Raw genomic sequence first — 22,806 nt, forward strand, 5'->3', positions numbered from 1 at the left:
AAAAAAAAAGGTACACATGAGCAAGATAATTAGGCATTTCATTTTGTTTGTCTCTATAGTGAAACTGAACATTTGAGCATACAAAATACAAATATGAATTTAGAGCAACTTGCTAATAAAACAAGAATTCAACTATATGAAGAGAGACAAAAAATTCTTATTATATATTTTTACTACAAATAAGTATAGAACTAACACATCAAGCTCCAATGCTTCAGTAATTGAATTCTTGTCTATTCTCATGACAGCAGAAGGGAATCTCACAACTTTTACCTCAAATTCTGACATTATTTCACATGTTTAGAGTTCCTACACACAAGAATTGTAGGAGTGGTAAATAAAAGTTTTTCTTGAAAAAGTTAAATTTATAGAACAAAATTATGGAAACATGAAAAATCACATGAATTATTGTTAAAATAAATATAAAAAAAATAGAGATGAAATTTAATTTTAAAGATACATGAATCTACTTTAATTTCTTGTCTATAAGGAATAATTACTCATTTTTATTTTTATTTACATTTGTGTTAGAAATTTGAAAGGTCAAGATTATGGAATAAGAAGATTATAAGTATGAAAATTATATAAGTTTTGATTTATTAGAGGGGCAAAATAGTAATTCAACTTTTAAGTTTTGAGCTTCATGCTTATTAATAATATATAAATAATATGATATATACTACTCAATAACCCAACATTCACTTTTCCTTTCAAACCACATTGTTTTAGTATCAATTTCCTCAACTCTTGGATGTCTTGCCATCCATAAGAAAATTTCCCAATCACTGCGTCTTGTAGGTCTTCATTAATTATCATTGGTGAGATTCCTCCTCCTCCGATATGAGCTTTGGTTCCCCATGCAGATATGTCAATGGTTTCATCCCTGTGTTATTGCTTTGGTTTTGGTGCTATTAGAGTGTTGGCATAAAAAATTTTGTTTCCCTCTTGTATCCACTGCGATAGGCCAACTTCAGTTGTCGGAGGTTGGTCAGTGACCGTGGGGCGGCCATTAGAAAATGGCAGGCAAATTTAGGTTTCAGGCGGCTATGTCCATAAACCTAAATCTTTTCTTTTTATAAAACAAATAATATATTTTTGTGTCTGTGTGTCTGTTATTTATAGCAATCCTTATCATGTTGAATCTTTGAATGAAAATAAATAGGGATAGAGAAAGAGAATCTCCATGTTTAAGACTCTCATTTCTAGAAGTAAGAAAATAACAAGTCCGTATACGAAACTTGACAATTTTGATACATAGATCAATCTATTTCAACCATCTCTCACTAAATCTCATTTGCTTGAGGATGTTGAGCATATAATCAAATTGACACGATCTTATGTTTCTTTTATGCCCTACACATAATGCCTGGGTCCTCCCCTTTCAATCTAGAATCAACACATTCACTGGCAATGAATGCAACATCCATAGACCATAATATGTCTACCTATTATGAGGAACCATCATATAATTAATTTATAGACCTCGTTCATAAAGCTTATAGGACTATAATGTTGTCAATTGCTTCAATCTTCTTTGGAATGAGGGCAATTGAAGCATTTTTTCACACTTGGTGAAAATGTTAATAATGCCTAGTGCCCATTTAAAATCTCATTGCAAAATCACGTCTGGTCCTGCCAAGTGTTGAGCCTTGTTCCTCAAATTTCCTCTGTCCCAACTCGTGTTACTCGTTGCTAATTTCTGGAGCCTCCTATATATTGAAGTCATGCTTCCAACTTGCAGATTGCTTAACAAGTTGTGATAGATCATTTGTATGGTAGACTTCATAATTTCATGTTCAATGATGGACCCCTTTCTACTTCTAGTATGAAAATATTTTGTTTTTGTCTCCGCTTCTCAGCCATTGTAATTATAAGCCGCCTCTTCATATCTAGCTACCTCCTCAAATACCATTGCTAGATGTATTTTCATCCTCTGCAAGAAGTGAAGCCTCTGATCTTGAGTAGACTTGAGATCAGACGAGATGGTTCAGAATATCCTCCTAATGTGGTCAGAAAGTTACTTTCGCATTGCCAAGATATACAATATTTCTTGATGTGTCTGCTAAAGAGGGAGATGAAGTGATGCTTCTTCTATCCATTCGTTCACATTGTCTAAAGAATAAACAAGTACGCAAATGCATCAACAAAGAAAAGTGAGTGAGAAGAAACAGGCCTCTGCAATAACAACTAACAAAGCAATTTTCTTTTAGCTGCTTACGGAAACCCAAGCTGAAATTATTTTCATCAAGACACCCAAAGCTAAGAGAAAATCACAACAAACAAGTTAGAAAGCGCAAATGCAGATTAAATTGCACCAGACAAAATAACTTGGAGACAGTACTACTCCTAGAAAAGGAATGAAGGTTCAGTAGTGAACCAAATATACAGGTATAACTTCAACATTGAGAGTGCGTCTACAGAGAAAAGAAGCTTCTACATGAATCTTTGACATAGAGCAATAATAGTCATTCGATAACAATTAGAAGAAACCTACCTGAATTCGTTTGAAACTTAAATTCCTGCCCTCTTACTAAAATAAACTGGTAAATCCCTAAACTGAGCTGAACATGCAGAACATAACATTCAGCTCAGAAAATGTCCTCTAACTGATCAGCCAAATGCAAAATGGAAGATGAAAGCCTACTTTTCCAACAAGGCCAGAAGTCATGCGCTGCTAATGGAGAAAAGTACAAGAACCCCCTTCGTTACAGGTCCATCCTACACTGCCTCTGATCGGCTGACATAACTGAAGCCACCTGCGGATGTAGGATTTCAGCTTGAAGCTGACACCAAGGACGGATGGATTGGGTTGTTAGGATGTGCACATCTTGACAATAAATGCTTTTACAATCATCAGTTTGGATCTGTTCAGTATCAATACATTCCCTTAAATACGGGATTTGTCCGGCATATGCTAGCTCCACATTCCTCGTATTCTGCCTTCGTATGGCAAGCCTAACATAAAAAAATATCCAAATTGATCATCAAAATGAGATTTTAAAATTCCCCTATTTGATCGAATGCATAAACCAGTAAATGCAACGAACTTCATTTTGCAGTAATTAACTACAATCAGATAAAATAGAAACTAGAAGGATTAACATACCGCAAAAAATTCAGGAGTTGAAGCCAGTACAGAACCTCCAAACCAAACTGCACATCTCTGGATAGGATTGCTGACCACATTCACTTCAACTGGTTGTGCCTGAGGTTGAATTCCAGTAGTCAATCATCCTTGATATATTGGAGACCATTTATTCATCTGCTAAAATTCAAGTGAAAAACGGAAGGCGAAAACACTTACTTTGACATTTCCACCTAACCGAGCATCTGATGCAAGAATGCGGTCATCCACTATCTTCTTGAGATCTCGCTGCAATCTTCTATGGAAATCTTTGAACATGGTTGACCCTCCAGATAAAACAATATTCTGAACTTCAACAAGTGCACAACATATCACACTCACATAGAAAAGTGGGTCCACACATAACTTGAGTTAATTCAAGATACAGGGAACCTTTTTGTTGATCAAGAACTGAATCACTCATGAACAGTTCTATGGAATTCAGCAACTAAATTACCTTATATAAAGCTCTTCTTGTGTCTATTGGTGCAGACTGAATACATTTGTCAATCACCTCAGGCAAAGGGCTCGTAAAATCACTATTATAAATCTCAGGACTGAAGAAGACCTGTGAACACAATTCATCAAGACAACTTATGAATAAAGCATCTGAAGCCACCATAAAAAATCCTACTTCAATCTAACTCTGTTGATTAAGGTCCAAAGCTTTTCTTTTAATTTCTACCATAGAGCCACATCCATAGTGGTCGCCAGATTATCATTCAGCGTGAGTCGAGCACCAGACCAGTAAGCCAAGTCAAGAGGCTTCCCCTCGTCAAATGAGCATGGATACTATCTTAATTTCTTCAATTAACTTGGATATTTTCACTGAGCTAGAGTAAAGAAAAAAAGCTACTCCGTGCAAAAAAAAACATAGGGTTTGAGCTAACTTGTCTGAACAATTCGAGAGATTTGGCTGAAACCTAAATTGCTTGGATTCGGGTGCGGGTACCCAACACAGGTGCAGATCTAGAGGTTCGATCCATCATGATCTAAAATTTAAGATTTGGGAGTACGAATCCAGGTACAGATGCTGTGCAAACATTAGGCTAAAATCATTCAAATTTCTAAAAATAGAGTTATTGTCTATATTATGAGACATTATGTGGAAAACTTACGAGGTATTATGAGGAAAAATATAGATTAAGAGGAGAATCCCAAATAGTGATATAAGGAAAAGGACTGACATTGAAATTTCTATACGCAAGGTACTCCATTTTCTTTGACCCATCTTGTAGGCTAACAACTAACAACTAACAAGCACATTGAGATCAAAACTATATAGCTAAAGAGATTGAGAAACTTGAAGCTAGAGGATAAACCAGACCTCAGGACCAAGAAATCGCTCATAGCCAACATCACATGAATAAGGTGCTCCTGTCTTTGGTTTTGTACCTCTCCAGTGCTTGATGTACTTTCCTGGCTCTTTATCATGCTTATTGAACTCCTGAAATCATTTGACAATAAGGACCTATTAGAAGCAAAAATCAGTTGTAACCACCAGCCTCAGATGCAAACAAGGATTCTGAGTTTAAATCATGGCATGAGTTTGAGAACTGGATGGAAGAACAAGAGGAATTGGATGGATTATCAGAAAGAACTTCAAACTTTTTTCTTGATGATCATGGTGTGGGGCCAGCTTAATCTACTCTTTCAACTTTTTTCTTTTTACCAGTGTTTTGGGAAGCGAGAAGCGGAAAAAAGCGACGAGGGCTTGCTTCACAGAAGCGAGAAGCGTGAAGCGAAGCGCGCGCTTTTTTAAAAAAAAGCGACATTTAGTATAAAAATAAAAAAATATTAAATAACTAAATAGAGGTAATATAGTCTTAGATTGAAAGAAATTACATAGGCAAAAATACTCATAAGTCATAACATATAAAGCAAAAAATTAAAAACATAATTAAATCACAAAGATTCAAACTCCTATTCTTCAACAAGGCTGCTAGACTGATCACAAAATAAATAAATAAATGCAAAAGAATTGAAAAAAAAGAAGAGGAGGCAGCAGTCAGTAATTAGAAACAGAGCAGGCAGCAGAGATGAAGAAAAGAAGAGAAGAAGTAGAAAAAACTAGAGTAGTCGAAACTCAGAGAGATGAAGAGATGAAGCACAGGCGAAGATTGTATATTTCAGGAGAAAAGAAACTCATAGAGATGAACTAATAAACATTAGCTAAAAAAGAGATGAACAAAAAGTTACCTGCAGTCGCGGTCGAGGTTGAAGAGAGAGACAGCCTCAGTCGAGATCGTCAGGAGAGAAAGAAGGGAAAGAAGTATTGTGAAAGAAGAGTCGCGAGGAGAGAAAGAAGGGAAAGAGTCGTGAGGAGAGAGAAGGTTATATTTAAGATTTTTTTAAAAAAAAAACCTAATTTTTTTAAAAAAAAACCCTAATTGTCGCTTTTTTTATAAAAAGCGCGCTTTATTGGGCTTTTGCCTTAGGGTCACTTCTCGCTTCTTCATCTGAAGCGAGAGCTTTTTTCAGATCGCCTCGCCTCAAGATAAAAAAGCGCACAAGGGTCGCCTCGCTTTGAAGCGCGCTTTTCACAACACTGCTTTTTACTCCTTTTGTATAGTCTCGTACAAATAGATAATACCTTCACAATGTCAGAACAAGTGTAGCAATGCATTTCCTTCACTTTTCGTGCTATTTCAAAGGAATCTTCTGCTGGAACATGTTCTCCCCTTTCCTGCATTTGAATAATCAAAATAAGTGGTTATCTTTTGACCTTGACCAAACAATGAGAGACCATCTAAGAAACTCAATCACCAGAAACCGCAAAACTATAGAGCCTAACCGGGAATTTCAGTATTATCGAGCCTAACCAGGAATTTCGGCAGTCCGGTAAGCATAAATCACCGAAAATTGAAAATTACCAAGCCTAACCGGGAATTTTGGTATTATCGAGCCAAACCAGGAATTTCGGCATCCGGAGACTCGGTAACCAGTACAATCTTTGGGAGAAATTTCAAAATTTTGATGGTCAGTTTTCGTACCCGGTTGCAGGCAGCCGGTATTCAGTACTACCAATTTGTAATTCTATTTCTTGGTTTCAGTTATCTGTTTCGCTGGTTCAAGCAGGTGCTCTATTTGTTAGTTTTAAGTTTTTTACATGCTAGTCAGCAATGTAATTGTATGTAGGAACATGACCAACTCTTTTTGAGAAATCATCACGTGCTCTGTAGAAATCTCAATTTCAACAATCGTCTTCTCCAATTTTGGGTTAAGAGATAATTGCAATACTGCACCCTATCATAATATTTTTTCCTTCAACACGTTATTACCCAATTATTATACGGGTACCTAAACCGAACTTTGAAAATACCGAACACCCACCCCTAGTTGTGGCTACCCTTACTGAGCAATGGTAGTTTTATATTTCCCACAGGTTTAGGACATCTGTTATAACTGGGTTAACATAAGGTAAAAGACGTTGATATTATAAATAAAGTAGTTAAGCGGTACTTCTTAATTCAAGAAACTATGATCCGAGCACTGGAGAATAAAACTTCGACAAGTCATAGGAGGACCAATCATTAATTATCAATCTTATTTACTCTCCAGGAAAAATTTTCTAAACAACAATCCATAAAATATATCATGGTATAACCCATCATTAATTTTCATTTAGATATAATAAAATTATTTTTCCAAATAAACTAGGGAAAAGAATTTTCCTTAATGTTTTTCAAATTGAAGTAGGATAAACATTTGCTAATATCTTTCTTGGTTTAAAAGTTGAAACTAAAAAAGGGTCAACAATAACTCCATCAATGATATTATATAGATATTTTGTGATAAAATAAATTTTCTTATTTTATGGCATTAGCAAATCCCTATAATCCTTCAATCAGAAGAATATTAAAAAAAAAATATTTTTTATCTTATAAGAAAAAAGATTTTTATCGTTATCTAAATGAAAAATGATGATGGGTTACTATGATCTTATACATATGATCTATATTTTAGGTTAAAAGTACATGAGATTTAGCTAATTAATTGATAAACGATATTAAGAATAAAAAATTACTTCCCACTTTTATTAGTTAAAGAGATTTTTAAAGAAAAGAAACAAGGAAAGGGTTCTTTAAAATTCATATTTTTACAAGGAAAAGAATGTGTTTAAAAGAAAAGAAAAAATATTTATCAAGAAAAGGGCATTTTGACCCAATTAAATAACAATAGGGAGGTACCTTCAGGGATATCAGATAAAAAAGTAACAATAGGGGCATTGTGGGTCAAACAATTAAGGGGGCATTTTTGGACCAAGTTATTAAAGGAGAGCATTTTTGTTCAATTTTGTACACTCTAAGGGCATTTTTGACCCTTTTCCAAAAAAAAAAATAACACAAAAATAACAGTGTTGGATAATGATTGTGATAAAGATTAATAATTCATCAACTCGATTTTCCAAGTAAAGAATTTCACAACGGATCTAAGATTTGAAGGTTGCGGGTGCCACTGTCTTTAATATACACGTAGTGATGGACATCGAATTAGGGTGTACATTCAACCAATTCAATCCATTTTGGGCTAATCCAGGTCGACTTACATGAATTTTAGTACATAAATAAATATACGATTATCTACCAACATGGGTTTTATACAATTCAATCAAATTCTGTTGAACAAAAATGAGAAAAATATAAACGTAAAAACGAAATTTTTGAATAGGCAATTACATCCCTATACAAACATTACTAAAAGAAATTACTTTGCGAACAAAAACAAAAACTCTTTAAGAAGTGCAAAAAGAAATTAATAAACTAGCACAAAACAACCCTTGCGCCTGTTGCTTTCATTCAAAAGATAAAGAAATGAAATGATTGAAACTAGGCATCGTTACTATTAGCATACTCATTTAAACTAGAGGCTTGTGCGCTAAAGGTTATACATACAATCTATTCTACGTCTTAATTTTCATCTCCAGGACAGCTGGAACTCCATGGGATTTAGAACACCAATTACATTGAGACACAAAATTCAGGATATCACAATCCTATGTTATTCATTCGACCCCGATAGATCAGTAACAGTCAAGGGAAAATAGAGAACATGCAGAGTCTACTCAACCATTTTTCGAAGTGTTGTACTGAAGTCATTGAGAAACAAGAACTATATACCTTCATAAGTTGTTGAACGAAGAGGGTGACATCTTTCCCAGAAACAGGAATTGACTTAATGCTGCTCCCAATAACATAACCCTCAGCAACAGGTACAACATGGGTAGCACCATCTCCAATATCCACTACAACTCCAGTCATCTCACACTAAAGAAATAATTTATCACAATTACAAGATATGCCAAATTGTTAGACCACAATTAAGTTCAGTTTCTGGAAAAATGGTATGCAAGAAACCTATGATCATAAAAGAGAACCAATACACAGGATATTATTTCAAGCAACTAACAAACATATGAAGTTACTGATTTAATCTAATGATACTGTGTCTATCATAGATGTTCTAGGTTCTTTATAGCTAAAGAAGAAAGACACTAGAGCTCTATTAAATATTGTTTTAGTACTACCCAAGTACTGTTTTGATCCCTGATATAATACAGAGTTATTGATTTAAAAAAAAAAAAAAGAACATACTAAAGGAGGTTGACATGCAACACATTAGTGTTATTAAAGGCAAATAGCTCCAAGGTCTGTGGGGGCTTTAAGCGCAAAGCACAAATAAAACGTGGGCTTAAATGAAAAAAGGCGCAAAAGGAGAAAGAAATACAAATAAAACCAATAACTAAAAATAGAATGACAAATCTATGACCAATGAAATTGAATTTTTTTTACAGACAAGGGCCTAAAGTGCCCCTCAAGTATTTGAATTGGTACAAAATTACCCCTCATCCACCTTTCGGCCCTAAAATACCCTTGATCCACCTTTGAGGGTAGTTTTGCACCTATTCAAATAGTTGAGGGGCATTTTAGGGCCTTCTCCTTTTTTTTATTATAAAGTGAAATATCAATTGTTTAGTGTCACTTCTTCATAAGAGGCTCATTGGCAAGGAAAAGTTTGTCTTAGAACCTTGATGAGGATATTGAAGCGCACATAAAGCGAGGGAAGCGCTCAACACATTTCGTGCCTTGCTATAGGTCTTAAGCGCGCTTAAAGCGCGCCTTTGATAACTACTCCCTGAATAGCTCAATGTTCATCTTCCCATTTTCCACTAGAAAAGAAAAGAATGAAGATATTAGGTTGGAAGAGACTCAAAGTAACCAGCTTCAAGAAAAAGGGGGTTGGAATAGACTCCTTGGTCATTATTTTCTTTGACATGACAAAGCTACCAGTTCATGTCATTGGCAAAAGACATAAAAGCTATTCTCTTTGACATACTCGGGAGTGCATACAAGGAGTAGATGAACTTAAACCAGAATGACTCTTTCAGTATGAGGTTATTGATGATTAATGGTGCCCTTACAATCAGAATGCTAGCTTTATTTTTTTGAAATTGGTAACCTTGTCTATTTTTCAAAAATCAATACCAAAATTGTATTGGTCAGTATTTACAACATGCACGGTCAGTATTTACAACATGCACTTCAAATCCTACTATCTTTTACTAAATTGAGTCTAGTTCATCAATTTCTTTTTTTTTGAAACTGAAGTACATCAATTATGGAGATGGTATCATTTGAGTATAATTGATTACACCAAAAACATAGTAGCATAAGACAATTTAATTTGACTTTTTGCATATTGTTCTCTACACTATCAAAAGCTCTAGAGTTTCTTTCCTTCCATATTGCCCACCATACACTAACTAGGAAAATTCTCCATCTATCTCTATACTTGGGTTGCTTTCCTACTTCCTCCCAACTCTGGATTGCTTCTGTGATCTTGGTAGGCATGGTCCATGACATACCCTTAAGATTCAAGAATAACCTCCATAGTTGGTCAGTGATCTTACACTGTAGAGAGAGATGGTTAACAGTCTCGGCATTTTCCCCACAAAAGAAACATCAAGAACATAATGTTATCTCCCTACTCTTTAAGTTGTCTTGAGTCAGTACAGCCTCATTGGCTAACAACCAGACGAAACATGCCACTTTGAGTAGAATTTTAGACATTCAGATTCCTCTCCATGGCCAGTGACTCTGAGGCTGATTGGTGTGGTTCAAGCAGTTGTATGCACAATCCACCTTAAAGCTACCCTTTGATTGCCTTTCCACCACAAAATGTCTTGACCTCCTTCCGATTCGTTAAATTGCCCAATGGTGTTGAAAAAATCTGCTACCCAATGAATCTCCCAATCATTTAATTGTCCTCTGAAGATGAACTTCCCCCTTGAGGAGTCCAATGATCTAATATGGTCTTCTGTTGGTGAGATATTAGAGAATATATATCAGGATACAAGACCTCTAGCCTACCTGCATCAGGCCAAGCATCTTTTCAAAATTTAGTTTTCTCCATTTCTCACTTTGATCTGTGTTAGCCTTAAACTCAGAGCGAAGAGATCTAATGGATCTCCATACACTAACCCCATATGGTGTAGTCCCTTCTTTGGATGTGTCATCCAGTTATTATCTTCTTCATATTTTGCCTTAATGACTTCCTTCCAGTAGGACTGCTCTTCATTATTGAACTTCCACAACCATTTCATCATAAGAGCTTTGCTTTGATTCATCAAATTCCTTATTTCAAGACCTCTGCTTCTTTCTCACTATCACAACATCCCATTTAACCAAATTGTAGCCTCTCCTCTCCCGGTTTCCTTGCCAAAAAATTTTTTATTCTGATTTTATCCAACCTAGTGATTACACTTTTTGGAATTAGGGATATTGGCATCATATAGGTCGGTAGTTAATCAAGAACAGAATTAATCAAGGTCAACCTGCCACCCCTGGAGAGATATTGTGATTTCCATCTTGCTCACTTCATTTCACATTTCTCAACCATATTGTTCCAGATTTCTTATGACTGAGATTGGCCCCTAAAGGCATCCCAAGATATGATGTAGGCAGTGCTCCAAGTCCCCACCCAAAAAAACATTTAAAGCTTCCATGTTGTGTACTTCATTAATTGGATAGAGGTGGTTTTTCCTCCAATTGATGTGTAGACCAGAGAACCCTTCAAACAATACTAGGATCACCCTAACATCATGAGTAGGCCTTCTTCACCATCACATAATATCAACGTGTCATCCGCACATTGTAGATGGGTAATTTCCACATTATCTACTTCAGGTCTGCTGACCTCAAAACCTCTGAGTCATCCCCTCAGTTTAACTGATTTGATCATATTGTTCGGCCCTTCCATAGCAAGTAGGAAAAGGAAAGGAAACAAAGGTCTCCTTGCCTCAGTCCCCTCTCTGCACTAAAGAAATCGATAGGGGATCCATTCATAAGTACTGAGAATCTCACAGTGGTGGTACAATGGTTGATCCGTTGAATCGACTTCATCCCAAATCCCAATCTCCCCATTGTGGTCAAAAGATATTCCTAATTAACATGGTCATAGGCTTTCTCCATATCTAGCTTACAAAGTATTCCTGGCTTCTTTACTTTTGTCTGAAATCTACTACCTCATTAGCTATCAACACTTCATCCATGAGTTGTCTTCCTTGGATAAAAGCTATTTGTCGAGAATCCACAAGTTAAGCCATTACCCCTTTCATTCTCTATGTCAGAACTTAAGCAAAAAACTTGTAGATGTATATTAAGCTGATGGGTCTGAAATCTCTCAATTCCTTAGCACTCTTTTTCTTTGGGATGAGAGTAATAAGTGGTGCATTCAAACTTCTTTCAAACACTTTCTGCTCATAGAAGTTTTGGAAAGCTTTCATGATGTCCTCCTTTACCGCCTCCCAACATTTTAAGAAAAAACCCATGCTGCCATCAGGCCTGGGTGCTTTATCAATTGCACACATTTTCTGACATTTAGGACTTCACTCTCCACAAAGTTCCTTTGCAGATTCTCCTTTTCTTCCCCTGTTAACTCGGGCCAATTAGCATCAATATAGGCAGGTCTCCAATTAGTAGTCTCAATATATAGCTTCTTGTAGAAATCTACTATCGCTCCTTCGATTCTTGCAGGATCTTGGTTTAGTTCTCCTTGGATACTAGTTCATCAATGTTGTTGTACCTCTTGTGTGCATTGGCCATTCTGGGGAAGAACTTGGTGTTCTTGTCCCCCTCTTTTAACCATAGTGTTCTTGATTTTTGTCTCCATGAAATTTCTTCATATTTGAGCAATTGCTCAGACTCCAGTAATCTAGAATTCTTCTTCGTTACCTCATTCGCCGTTAATGCTCTACCCTTACTAACTTCATCAAAAAAAGCGAGCTCTTTGAGTAAGTTCATCATTTTAGCTCCCAGGTTTGCTTGATCACTCCTGCTCCAAGTCTTAAGCTTTTCTTTTAATGCCTTAAGTATTGAAGCAAGTATGATATTCGGTCTCCTAAAGAAGCTGAAAGTGTCCCATCATTCTTTGATTCTATTTGTGAACCCTTCGTGTCTAACCACCAGTTTTCAAACTTGAGATAATTTTTGTTTTGGTTCCACACTCCCCATCAATACAATAGGAGCGTGGTCTGATTCGAGCTTTTGTAAAGTTATATGTTTGATGTTTTTGAAGCTTTCATCCCACTCTTTTGATATCAGAATCCTACCAATTCTGGAGGCAATGTCTTGATTGTCTTCTTTTAACCAAGCATACTAGCCATCCTCTAGTTGAATATGAAGCAACTTCAAATCTTCTATGAAATCTGAAAATTCTCTCATGTCTTTTGTTCTTCTCAAATAGTTTCTCTTCTCTAGATAAACCTCACCACATTGAAATCTCCACACACAGCCCAAGACCCTTCTATCAAACCCCTTATAGCCCCTATTTCCTCCCAGATGAGCCTTCTCTCTACATAAGAGTAGGGGGCATAAACCCCTGTAATGTGACAACTGATATTTTAATGTTGAGCTTCAAATTTGCAAGTTATAGTGTAGATGTCAGTCTCAAAATATTCCTTTTCCACACTCTACTGTCCCACAACATTAGAATTCCCCCTCTAGTCCCACTCGCTTCCAAACACGCATATTTAACCCATCTCCCTCCCAAATTTGCCTAACCTCCTCTATCACATCTCCCTCCCAAATTTGCCTAACCTCCTCTATCACATCTCCCTCTAACTTAGTTTCTTGCAAATAAATGATGTCTGCATTCCACCCCCCATAACACTTTTAACTAATCTTCTCTTATCCCTTATTATTCAGTCCCCTTAGATTCCATGAAGCCAATTTAAACTTCATCTATCACTAATGAGCAAGTTTCTCCCCATTTCCACTATTTTTAAATTTCAAATCAAAGCTTACAAGACTTTTTAACTGTTGAAAACCTCTGCATCTTGTTTTCTCGCATACAGCCTTCTGCTCCATTCTACTGGCTTGTCTTGAACTCTCTACTTGAAGTAATAACTCCAAGGCCTCCTCTTCATGTCCCTGGAAATCAACTTCCAAAACTTTACCAGTTTGATCAAGTTTTGTTGTACCCAGTTTGAAGTCTCCCTCTCCTTATTCCTTTTTTCTTCTTGCTGTAGAATTTGTAGCGGCTCTCGTTTCTCAGTCTCCCAGTTCTTCATGAGAGTGATCGAACCATTATCTTCTTTTTCTGGAATCTCCCCCCTTAGTTCATTATCATGTATCTCTATTAATTGGCGTTAAGATTCGATAATTGATTCCCCGACCATGTTTACTATCTCCTCCTCCGCTTGGGCAATTTGATTCAAGTTCTGTGTGGTTGTTCTTCCAGTTTCTATTGCAGCTCTGGGAGTTCTGGAAAATTACCACTGTTAAGTAGTATTGGGCTCTTACAAGTTACGTCATTAACAATGACTTGACTTGAGAAGTCAGGCCCATTCTTGTAAAGTTTCCTCTTTCTATTGGGTTGTTGATGGCCCAAAGCTACTCCCTCTCTTGCTTTTACAGCTGCATCCACTTGTTCCTCTGATGCAATATCCCTAAGCTGATGGATTGTGCTTTTCCACAGGCTTTACTACTAACTTTACCACAGCCTTTACCACCTTCAGACTGCTGTGTAGTGGCATGTACTAGGTATTTATGTGCTCCATCTTCTCCATGTGCTCTATCTTCTCCGGCACTACATTTCTGGAGATTGAAACTTCTTTGGGAATGTTTCTTCCGTCATTTGCAACTAGAATCCTTGCTCACTTCATATGATTTCTTAGTTTTGTTTCCTCTTATGTGGCCACCCAACCTCCACAGAAGTTTCTGATTTCTTGAAATACTCTCTCCGACCAGAGATGAAGGGGGATTCCAACAATTCTGATACATGTTTCCATCTTCAGAGTAGTATTGGGGAGACAACCCACCATTGGATTCCACCATTCTAGATTGAATCTGTGATTCTTCCAGTCCCACTGCTCCTTGGAGGGTTTGCTCTTCCATGTTTATGTTAGGGAACTCGAATAGAAACATACCTCTATACATTTCACAGATAACTCCAAATGCCTTTTTCCAGAGTGTTGACGACCATCTGTTATCTCAGGCAAAGTTTGCTTTTCCTTCATCTGTCCTTCGGTCCTTCCGGATGACCTACTAGGCATCTTTTTAGAAGCCCATTCTCTTGGTCTTCAGATTGTGTGAGGACTTCAATAATGCTAGCATTGTTCATAATCCTGCCTCCTTTATAGTCTTTGATTGCCATTTACTATCCTTAACTGTTTTTGCATAAGAGTAGTTGGTTGTGGTTATTCTAGGAGGTCTCGGCACTTCCATTCTTTTAGAGCATTTAATGAACCTTTCAATTTTAAATGTTATATCGTGCCATCCCGCATTGATGGCCAATTCTGGGTTGACCGTTTTTGATGGAAATGATACTAATAAATCTTTCATGTTCATTATGTTTCCAGTACAGAAATGCTCCGCCTCTCTTTCTGCAGTTTTCCATCTTCTGATAGTTTTCTTCTGATCGCTGGAAGCTTCTCTGAGAGTGAAGCAGATCCATTCCATGGTTTTGTTGCTCATGGAAAATCTCCTCATCATCTTTCTACTCCTCTTAACCCATTTGAACCACACAGAGCTGCCAGTGCTCCATTTAGTAATGTCGAAAGACTTAAAACACGCATGAAATAAATCCTGTTGTCACCCATTGCGAAGTCTGAAAGAAGGATCTGAATCTCGGAAAACAATCACGTAAGGTAATAGTTAAGAAAGGTAATGAAAGGGAAGGAATGGAAATGAAATTTCCGGCGATAGAGTGCCGGAAAGAGAGACCTCCCCCCAGGAAGTAGGGGAGAGAGTTACCTCGGGACAGGTGCCTGGGAGCATTTAGATCCGCCCATTTATTAACTCAGCCTCCAGAATGCTAGCTTAGCTGACAAATTTCTCTGGAATTTACTTTGATTCTGGTTTTCAAGGCTCAAATTTGTTTGTAAATTTGTTGCATTCCCTGAAGATTACACACTTTGGAAAAAGGTATAAGGCATATGCACACTGCACAGGCAGCTGACTCGACAAACTGTTTGGCCTTATTTGCTTTACTTCGTATTTTATTTGGTGTGGTCAGCATTTCACTTCAATCGTTTGCATATCATGGCTGCGTCTCAGCGTTTATTTGTCCTTTTGGCCATGTAAAGGCTCAATGGGCACACCATGGGAGACGTGTATCAGTGAATGTCATGAGTATAAAATCAATGTTTGATCCCTTTACAAGACAAGTTCACTTATGATGAGACCGTAGAGACATTATTTTCTTGAATAATTAAGCATCACATTTTAAATGCATAATTCATGATGGTACGGGACCGCAAGAAATCCCAGTGCATGTGATTGGTGGTACAACGATAACCGTATCCCCTTATGTGTTTAAATATAGTTACGGGATACAAAATGGTTGGTTGCTCGGTACATGGCTTAAGGCATTTCGAATGCAAGTCAAATCAACCCTAGAGGGCGTCACATCTAACCTCTTAACTTTTTTATGTTTCATACAGTGATTACTTTGATGGTGGCCTTCAAGGATTCATTTATCAATCTTGCTAAGTTGATTTGGAGTTATAAAATGACATAATTGTGGAATATTTTCTCTCTACCTTAGATAAATCTGTAGTTCGATTGAGTGAAAGGGAGACTTCCCGCAACAAGGTTTATATAAGACTAAAGGATTTGCGTAAAAAAAACCAATCATCTATAACACAGCGAGAAGCTCTCTTTGTATGCAGTATTTGTTCATAACTATGATAGAAACTAGTTGAAAAAGTATAAGATTATAATGGGGAAACTTTTCGGCGACCGTTTATCCACCTAACTTATTAAAGTGAGTCCAATAGCCTCTTGAAAAAAATATTCAATCTTGTGACGGGCAGTGTTCTAGGCGCTGGCCATGTCAGAGGCTCATCAGATGCCACATTATTTTTTCACATGCCTATTAGGTGGTAGCTCTGTAGGTACCCTTCACAGCCTTGGATTTGAGTTACTACATAAAAATTAGTTCCAGACTAAACGAAAGTTTACATCAATTAGACTCATTAAAATGATCGAGTTGGTCATGAATTAAGTCATCTTGATCTTGGCCAAAATTCATTCTTCTTGGGCTCGTTGGACTTGATTGGTGCGTTTCTTTCAAATAGAAGACACAAAAGAAGTAGACCCGGCAAAGTCCAAAGAGGCCAACGAAGAAAAGGTTAAAAGTCAATTCTTAGAAGACTTATCTCCCTATCAACTTTATAACTTAATAAGAACCTAATTGATGTAATCTTATATTTTTGGTCTTGGGCCTGGAATTTGAGTAGTAATACTTATGGTTGCTTGTTTGACTTTACTAATAATCCTTTTGGTTGGTTGTTTGACTAATAATCCTTTTGTCTTGACTAGGGGTGTACAGACCGAATCATTAAGTCAAACCAAACCGACGAACCAAATCAAACCGAAAAAAAAAACTACTTGTGGTTTGGTTTGATGGTTTGGCGATTGAAAAAAAAAACGACCACTCTTGGTTTGGTTTGGTATTAGAAAAAAAAGAATCAAACCAAACCGACACACATATATATACATAATTTATTTTATTTGTAGATAAAATACATTATTTACATATAATCTACTTTGGTGATATATTTTTATTTAGTTTATGATTTTCAATTTTACATATTTTATTTCAAATTTGGATTTGTAAAATTTTGTATATATACATATATATAATTTATTTTGTTTATAGCTAAAAAATATTATTTATAATGTATTTTGCTAATATATTTTTAGTTAGTTTATAGTTCTCAATGTGTGTCTCTTTATTTATACATATATAAACTTTATTTTATTTATAAATAAAATTATTTACATATAATCTGCTTTGTTGATATAATTTTTAGTTAGTTTATAGTTTTCAATTTTATATATCTTATTTCAAATTTGGGCTCGTAAAATTTTGTAATTGTATATATATATATATATACATATAATTTTATTTTATTTATAACTAAAAAATATTATTATAATCTACTTTGTTACATATTTTAAGTTAGTTTATGGTTTTCAATGTTTTATCTATTTTATTTCAAGTTTAGACTTGTAAAAATTGTAAATATTTTATTGTGTTTTAAGATACGAAGTTATAATTATATTGTTATAGTTTTTCAAATTCGAAGTGAAAAATTTACTTTGTAAATTTTTTTTGTATTCAGCTTGCATCTATCCTTTAATCTTATTAGTTTACCATAATGAACGTTGATATTTCAAAAATATATATTTTGTACTCATGTGAATTTGACAGTCTTTTAGAAAATTTCTATTCACTTAACACTTTTTGTTTATCACACACGTGAGTGAAAAAATGTGCATCGCTTTTTCAAATGCGGTATAGTTGTAAAAAAACGAAAAAGCTGAAAAACCGAAAAAACCCAAAGAACGACTAAAACCGAAACCGAAAAAATTGACTTATATGGTTTGATTTTGTTTTTAGATTTGATAAACCGACATAATTGGTTTAGATTTTTTAAATAAAAAATCAAACTGAACCGACCTATGTACACCCCTAGTCTTGATTAATATTCTTAAAGTATGATTTGACTTATTTTCCTTTTTTTTTCTTTTTAATAAATGTGGTGTCCAGGTCAGCTTGTGTGCAGCTCAACTAATTCTGGGGATACCTGTCACCTCTCACCCAGCAACAGATAGCTTGTAGCTCTATCCACTAAGGCTAGAACATATCGAAAGAAATCACTAGTGTTTGTTGTCTTTGTTGGGATTTGAACCTGAGAAATCATGGTTGTCAACCCACTTCATTGACAACTACGCCACACCCTTTGGTGCAACTTATACTCCTTTTTGGTTGCTACTAATAAAAAAAAAATGGCATGATATCTCAAGAATCCCCCCTCCCCCCGCCTCCCCCAAAAAAAGAATTCCACTCCAAAAGACAGTTCAAAGCTCCAGCCAAATATCATTAAAACAGTCACATATCCTCATATAGCTACTTTTTTTCCTTCTTCTTCTCCTCCCTTGACCAGAAACTATTTCCACTCAATCCCTCTATTGTATTTTCTTCCTCTAAAGCTTTTCCAGTAATCAACTTTTGCCTCCTACGGACCCTGGTTGTTTGTTTTCCCCAAAATTGGCTAACATAACAATATTCCCTAAAATAGCATATCAACTTATTTTTCAAAGTTCCTTTCTTCTAGTCTCACCAAAGGTGATAAGGTGCTACCATTTAACAATTGGATAGTTTAAATTAAATGAAAGCAAGTTTTATCGAGGAAAACAACCCCTGCTCCCACCCCCACCAAAAAATAACACCATTAGTAGCATATTTCAAGGTAAATTACCTTTATAAGTAAGTAGGTTACATACACACTTCAGAGACCTGACCCTAGGACTCTAACATCAATACATCACTTTACGGAAATTGTTCCAAATAAAGGCCATGGAATCATGCTGCCAATGTTTGTTCTAATTTTATTAGCACCATCCTAAATTAGCAATTGTACAAGAGACAGGCACCCTTTTTCAGAGTTTATACTCTCATTACTTAGGCAACAATCTGAATCTCAGAAACATAACAAGCTTTCCACTAAGCACATCAATTTGTTCAGTCTTAATCATTTTATGAATAAAATACATGATTGAAGTTAGTCAGAATAATGTGAGAAATTAAAGCAATACCGGACTTCTGAAAAAAATCCAGGATATAGCCTATTACACAATTAACTTTCTGATAATATTCTAGTCAAGAAAGCTACTTGTGAAGCAAAAGGTATGTTGAACAAGGTTAAGTTAATTTTACAGACCAATTAGATCACAAGAATATCAATACCAGAAAAAATCCGAGCCCCTCCAGAAAACAACAGGCAACAAAGTTGTTAAGATACGAGTACCAACCTTGGATGCTGTGTAGCCAGCTGCCAAAGCAAGAACCGGCTGGACAGCTATATAAAGTCCCGGAACATTGAAAGTCTCAAACATAATTTCACCAGTATATTCTCTGTTCTCTGGTGCAGTCATAGGGCTTTCAGTCAAGAGAAAATAGTGATCCTCAGGGTCACAACGCAGGTAATTGAATATACACTGCTGCCAGAAGCGCTCCATTGAATCCCAGTTATCAACTTGTCCATGTTGAATAGGATAGGTAAGATTGTAATTGCTACTAGATTTAGATCTGGTCAAAGCCTCATCCCCAATAAAGAAATCGAGATCGGCCATAACCCCTGCACTGTGCTGGGCTAACCAGTTGCTGTTCTTAGTTAAAGCTCGAGGCTGATTAACAAATGATTCGTTAGCTGCAACAACTGTAGGTAGTATGAAACATGGCTCCACATTTCCAGCAAAACCAATTTTTGTATACCTGCAAAATAAGAGAAAATTTTGGAATAAAAAAACGTAATTTGGTAGAAGAATTGAATGAAAGGGTGATGTAGAATGAATACCCGGTTCCATTGTCAATGACTACAGCAGGGCGAGAGGTAGAAGGGTCCATAAGGATTGAAGAAGAAAGAGAGGATCTGCGGATGAGATCCAAAGAGAGGTTTAAAGGGTATAATCATGGTCGTAGGAGGAAGAAAGGAGATGAAAACGACGACGTATAAGGTAGGAGAAAGGTGAGGACGACGGAAGTAACGTTCGTCGAAGGGTTCAAATTCAATTCATCCATTTCCATTTCATTGAATAAGGCAAACAAACAGTTTCGAATTCATCCTCCTCTTCTTCAATTTGGGATTCCTTTCTTAGCAATCAAGACAAAATATTTCCTAGTATTTCTCGATTGTTCATTCGGCTTTACCTCCGTGCCAGGTGGCTATTGTAATTAGCAACTTTTAACAACAATGTTCGGGTCTGATTTCTCAAATATCAAATCATTATTGGACACAGAAATTTCAGAATCAGTAAACGACAGCCTTATTAGGAATTTATAATTATACTTTGCTTAATTACGACTAATACCTCAAAAGGTTTAAAGATAAGAACCACGTTTAACTTCAGAAAATGAAAAACATCAATCCCCGTTCGATTCACTCGGTAAACTTGGATAAAAAATAAGCTTATTTCAAAGGAGACTAATAATTAATCCTATTTATATCATTTGACCAATCGTAACTTCATGATTTGAATAGTTAAAGTATTTAACAAATACTCAGAATAGGTAAGAATAAAAAATTCTATGCAAGTTTTAAATTAGTTCAAGTTAGTCCATATTTTTACTTTTTATTGACTCCTTTCAAAAGAGGTAAGATCCGGTGGATCGGAAACAATTAATTAAGAATTCAAAACCTTTTTTATGGAACATATATATGAATATGCGTGGATCATACCTTTCATTCCACTTCCAGTGCCTATGTTAATAGGAGCGGGACTTATTCTTTTTCCAACGGCAACAAAAAGGTTTCGCCGTATGTGGGCTTTTCAGAGTGTTTTATTGTTAAGCATAGTCATGATTTTTTCAATCTACCTGTCTATTCAGCAAATAAATAGCAGTTCTGTTTATCAATATGCATGGTCTTGGATCATTAATAATGATTTTTCTTTAGACTTTGGATACTTGATCGACCCACTTACCTCTATTATGTCAATATTAATCACTACTGTTGGAATTATGGTTCTTATTTATAGTGATAATTATATGGCTCATGATCAAGGCTATTTGAGATTTTTGCTTATATGAGTTTTTTCAGTACTTCCATGTTGGGGTTAGTTACTAGTTCGAATTTGATACAAATTTATTTTTTTTGGAAATTGGTTGGCTGGTTCCTATCTATTAATAGGATTTTGGTTTACACGACCTGTTGCGGCAAATGCTTGTCAAAAAGCGTTTGTAACTAATCGTGTAGGGGATTTTGGTTTATTATTAGGAATTTTAGGTTTTTATTAGATAATGGGGAGTTTCAAATTTAGAGATTTATTCGAAATATTCAATAACTTGATTTATAATAATGAGCTCAATTTTTTATTTGTTACGTTATGCACTGTTCTCTTATTTGCCAATACAGTTGCTAAATCTGCCCAATTTCCCCTTCATGTATGGGTACCTGATGCCATGGAGGGGTCTACTCCTATTTCGGCTCTTATACATGCTGCTACTATGGTAGCCACGAAAATTTTTCTTGTAGCTCAGCTTCTTCCTATTTTTTGAGTTATACCTTACATAATGTATTTGATCTTGATTATAGGAATAATAACAATATTATTATGAGATACTTTAGTTCTTGCTCAAAAAGACATTAAGAGAGGTTTAGCCTATTCACAATGTCTCAATTGGGTTATATGATCAAAGGGATTGATCACGAAAGATCTTTTGTTCTTCTTATATATAAGATTGTGATTGGATCCGCTTATGTTTGGTATAGAGAATAATCTTATCCTTTGAGAATAATAAAAAATGGACAGTGTTCAATTTGAACATGAAAACGTGACTAAATTGGTCCAAGTTACTCTTCGGGGCAGAGTGGAAGAAGGGATGGATTCTCGAACGCGAAAAAGGATCCAATGAATTCAAAATAACTGAACAAGGATCCGTATGAGGTGAAAATCTCATGTACGGTTCTGTAGAGTGGCAGTAAGGGTGACTTATCTGTCAACTTTTCCACTATCACCCCAAAAAAACCAAACTCTGCCTTACGCAAAGTTGCTAGAGTACGATTAACCTCTGTATTTGAAATCACTACTTATATACCCCGGTATTGGCCATAATTCACAAGATCATTCTGTAGTCTTAGTAAGAGGGGGAAGGATTAAGGATTTACCCGGTGTGAGATATCACATTGTTTGAGGAACCCTAGATGGTGTCGGAGTAAAGGATCGTCAACAAGGGCGTTCTAGTGCGTTGTAGATTCTTATCCAAGACTTGTAATACTAATTGATAGGACCTCATTGGTAAGTGCTACAAGATCTCTTGCATTGGAACCCATGGTTATGGACCCGAATCCGTTAGTATGGATTATTTTCTTTTCCAAGTGAAATCCCCTAGTATATGAAAGAGTGAAAAAGTGCTTTCGTTGTTGTGGAATAAGAAGCCTTCGTATCTTAATGCACGTATTTGATTTATTTGGATCTATTAGAGCGGGGTCCACTTTTTGGGGAATATGAGTCGAAGCAAGAATATTTCTAGTAGAACATATTTCACAATCCCATGGTTCACTAATAGACCAAGGGATAAGTCATTCGACTCATTCACATCCAGATCATGAATGTTTGAAATTCATATTATGCAAGGAGACATCGCTTTTGCTAATTCGAATTGAAGGGTGA

General features: G+C 35.9%; 1 protein-coding gene across 4 annotated transcripts; it reads right to left on the minus strand.

Annotated features, from left to right (window-relative positions):
• Positions 1–2,288: 2,288 nt before the first annotated feature.
• Positions 2,289–20,381, minus strand: LOC107018206 (actin-related protein 3-like). 4 transcript variants are annotated; one of them, XM_015218625.2, is made up of 9 exons: positions 19,992–20,377; positions 19,447–19,909; positions 8,245–8,391; positions 5,718–5,810; positions 4,452–4,571; positions 3,582–3,692; positions 3,305–3,430; positions 3,107–3,205; positions 2,289–2,955 (listed from the first exon to the last, which is right to left on the minus strand). In XM_015218625.2, the coding sequence occupies exons 1-9, from the start codon at positions 20,039–20,041 to the stop codon at positions 2,875–2,877; spliced, it is 1,290 nt and encodes a 429-aa protein (XP_015074111.1). In that variant the 5' UTR covers positions 20,042–20,377; the 3' UTR covers positions 2,289–2,874. The 4 variants fall into 4 exon arrangements, 2 of the variants coding, with proteins under 2 accessions (XP_015074111.1, XP_027772269.1); XR_001456598.2 differs by lacking the exon at positions 2,289–2,955 and having other exon boundaries at positions 3,305–3,435; positions 19,992–20,380; XM_027916468.1 differs by lacking the exon at positions 2,289–2,955 and having other exon boundaries at positions 3,107–3,234; positions 19,992–20,380.
• Positions 20,382–22,806: the final 2,425 nt, after the last annotated feature.

Source organism: Solanum pennellii, chromosome 4 (genome assembly GCF_001406875.1).
Source record: "Solanum pennellii chromosome 4, SPENNV200".
Taxonomy (NCBI): domain Eukaryota; kingdom Viridiplantae; phylum Streptophyta; class Magnoliopsida; order Solanales; family Solanaceae; genus Solanum; species Solanum pennellii.